Raw genomic sequence first — 2,198 nt, forward strand, 5'->3', positions numbered from 1 at the left:
ACTTAGAGTATACGAGAATGTCATCAATGAAGACAATGACGAACTCATCGAGATATGGTTTGAACACTCGGTTCATGAGGTCCATGAAGGCCACTGGAGAATTTGTGACGCCAAATGGCATGACAAGAAACTCGTAGTGCCCATAACATGTTCTGAAGGTTGTCTTCTCAATGCTTTCCATTTTGACTTTTAGTTGATGATAGCCGGAACGCAAGTTGATTTTGGAGAATACTTAGGCGCTTTGAAGTTGATCAAACAAGTCATCGATTCTTGGCAAGGGATATCGAATCTTGATGGTGACTTTGTTCAGCTCCCGGTAATCGATGCATTACCTCATTGTGCCATCCTTTTTCTTTGCGAACAGTACTGGAGCTCCCCATGGTGAGGTACTTGGTCGAATGAAGCCTTTGTCCAGGAGTTCCTGGAGTTGGGTTTTTAGTTCCTTCAATTCTGTCAACGACATGCGGCAAGGGGTTTTGGAGATTGGTTGTGTATTGGGTTGAGTGTCGATGATGAATTCGATTTCTCGATCAACTAAGGTACTAGGTAAGTCTTCAGGGAAAACGTTAGGAAATTCTCGAACGACAGGTATTGAATCAAGTGTTGGGTCTATTTGTTGAGCGTCAACCACATAACAAATACAACCACCACAACTTGTTCTCAAAAGTCGTTGGGCTATCACGGAGGATATCAAATACGAAGGGGTAGAAACTCTAGTTTCTTCGAAGACCAGCTCACGTTGATTGGGTAACCGAAGAAAGACATTTTTGGTCGTACAATCAATAGAGGCATGGTTGGCAGCAAGCCAATCCATTCCTAAGATTATGTTGAAACTATTAATGCAAAGTGGAATCAGATCTACATACAAGGTTCCATCTTTTAGGGATATAACACAGGACTTGTATACCTTTGTACTAAGCATGGAGACACCAAATGGAAAAGCCACAGATAATGCATATCTCAATGGTTCAGGTGTTGATGTTAACTTGGAAACAAAGTGGGGTGCAACAAACGAATGAGTGAAACCAGAGTCAAAGAGAACATGAGCTAAGTAACCACAAATAGAAAGTGTACCTGTCACAACGTTCTCCGTAGCATTGGAATTTTCGGGTACTAACGCAAAAGCTCTCTCTTGGCGCCTCTGTTCCTTCTTCTCTCCTGTGGCAGTTTCTGGTTTCTGAACTAGTTCAGAGGTACCCATCATAGAGTTGGCAAATTTTGGGCAGTCTTTCATCACATGGCTAAGTTGGCCACATCTATAACATGCTCTTATTGCCCGATAGCACTGTCCCTTGTGAGCCTTTCCGCAACTCAAATAATTCAAAATGGTGTTACCCTTGGGAATAGTAAAACTTTGGTTGGCTAAACCAATTTAGCTAGTAGATTCGGGATTTACTTTCTTTGGTGGGGCTGCCCTTGATCCTCCAATTGGTTCCCAAAACTGCTTCTTTTGACCCATTCCACTTGAACGTGCGGTTTTAATTCCTTTTTCGGCGATATATGCTCAATCTACCACCTCTGCATAGGTTGGTAGTTTCAGAACCTCAAGCCTATCTTTGATTTTCGCATCTAATCTTGCTTTAAATTTCCTTACTTTTCGGGCTTCTGTCGGAATAACATACGGTGCAAATCGTGCTAGTCGTGTGAACTTACTTTCATATTCCACCACCGACATTGTTCCTTGCCTCAAGTGTAGGAACTCAAATGCCTTCTGCTCCCGAAGTGATTCTGGAAAATGCTTTTCATAAAACACTCTAGGAATCTTGCCTAAGTCACGATCTCTTCATTTTGTAAGGTAAGGAGCCACCATTCCTGCACATCTTTCTTGAAAGTGAAAGTAGCGAAGGACACTTTCTGTTCTTTTTTGTAGGGTAGCGCATGAAAAATCTTTTCCATTTCTTTAACCCAAGCTTCAGCTAGCAATGGGTTTGAGCATCCTGTGAGCGTGAAAGGTTTCAGGTCTTGGAACTGTTTAATTGTAGTTGTCCCTTCTCGATGTTCTAGTGACCCATTGTTTTGCAAGAAACTGGTAATAGCTCTTTCCACAATCCTTTCCATTGGATCGGCTCCATTGGATGATGATCTGGTACCATTTACATAGTTAGCCATAGCTATAAAACAATTTTAATAAATGTGGTGCATGATTTCTATTAATTAAAACATATTCACATAATCTACAAAACATAGACAATATATAC

At 41.3% G+C, this 2,198-nt stretch overlaps 1 protein-coding gene across 1 annotated transcript; it reads right to left on the reverse strand.

Annotated features, from left to right (window-relative positions):
- Positions 1–328: 328 nt before the first annotated feature.
- On the reverse strand, positions 329–1,201 carry LOC145800235 (uncharacterized). The gene has a single exon (XM_082889892.1). It carries the CDS (start codon positions 1,199–1,201, stop codon positions 329–331), a length of 873 nt encoding a protein of 290 aa, XP_082746018.1.
- Positions 1,202–2,198: the final 997 nt, after the last annotated feature.

Source organism: Camellia sinensis, chromosome 10 (assembly GCF_055761805.1).
Source record: "Camellia sinensis isolate YWXY chromosome 10, ASM5576180v1, whole genome shotgun sequence".
Lineage (NCBI taxonomy): Eukaryota > Viridiplantae > Streptophyta > Magnoliopsida > Ericales > Theaceae > Camellia > Camellia sinensis.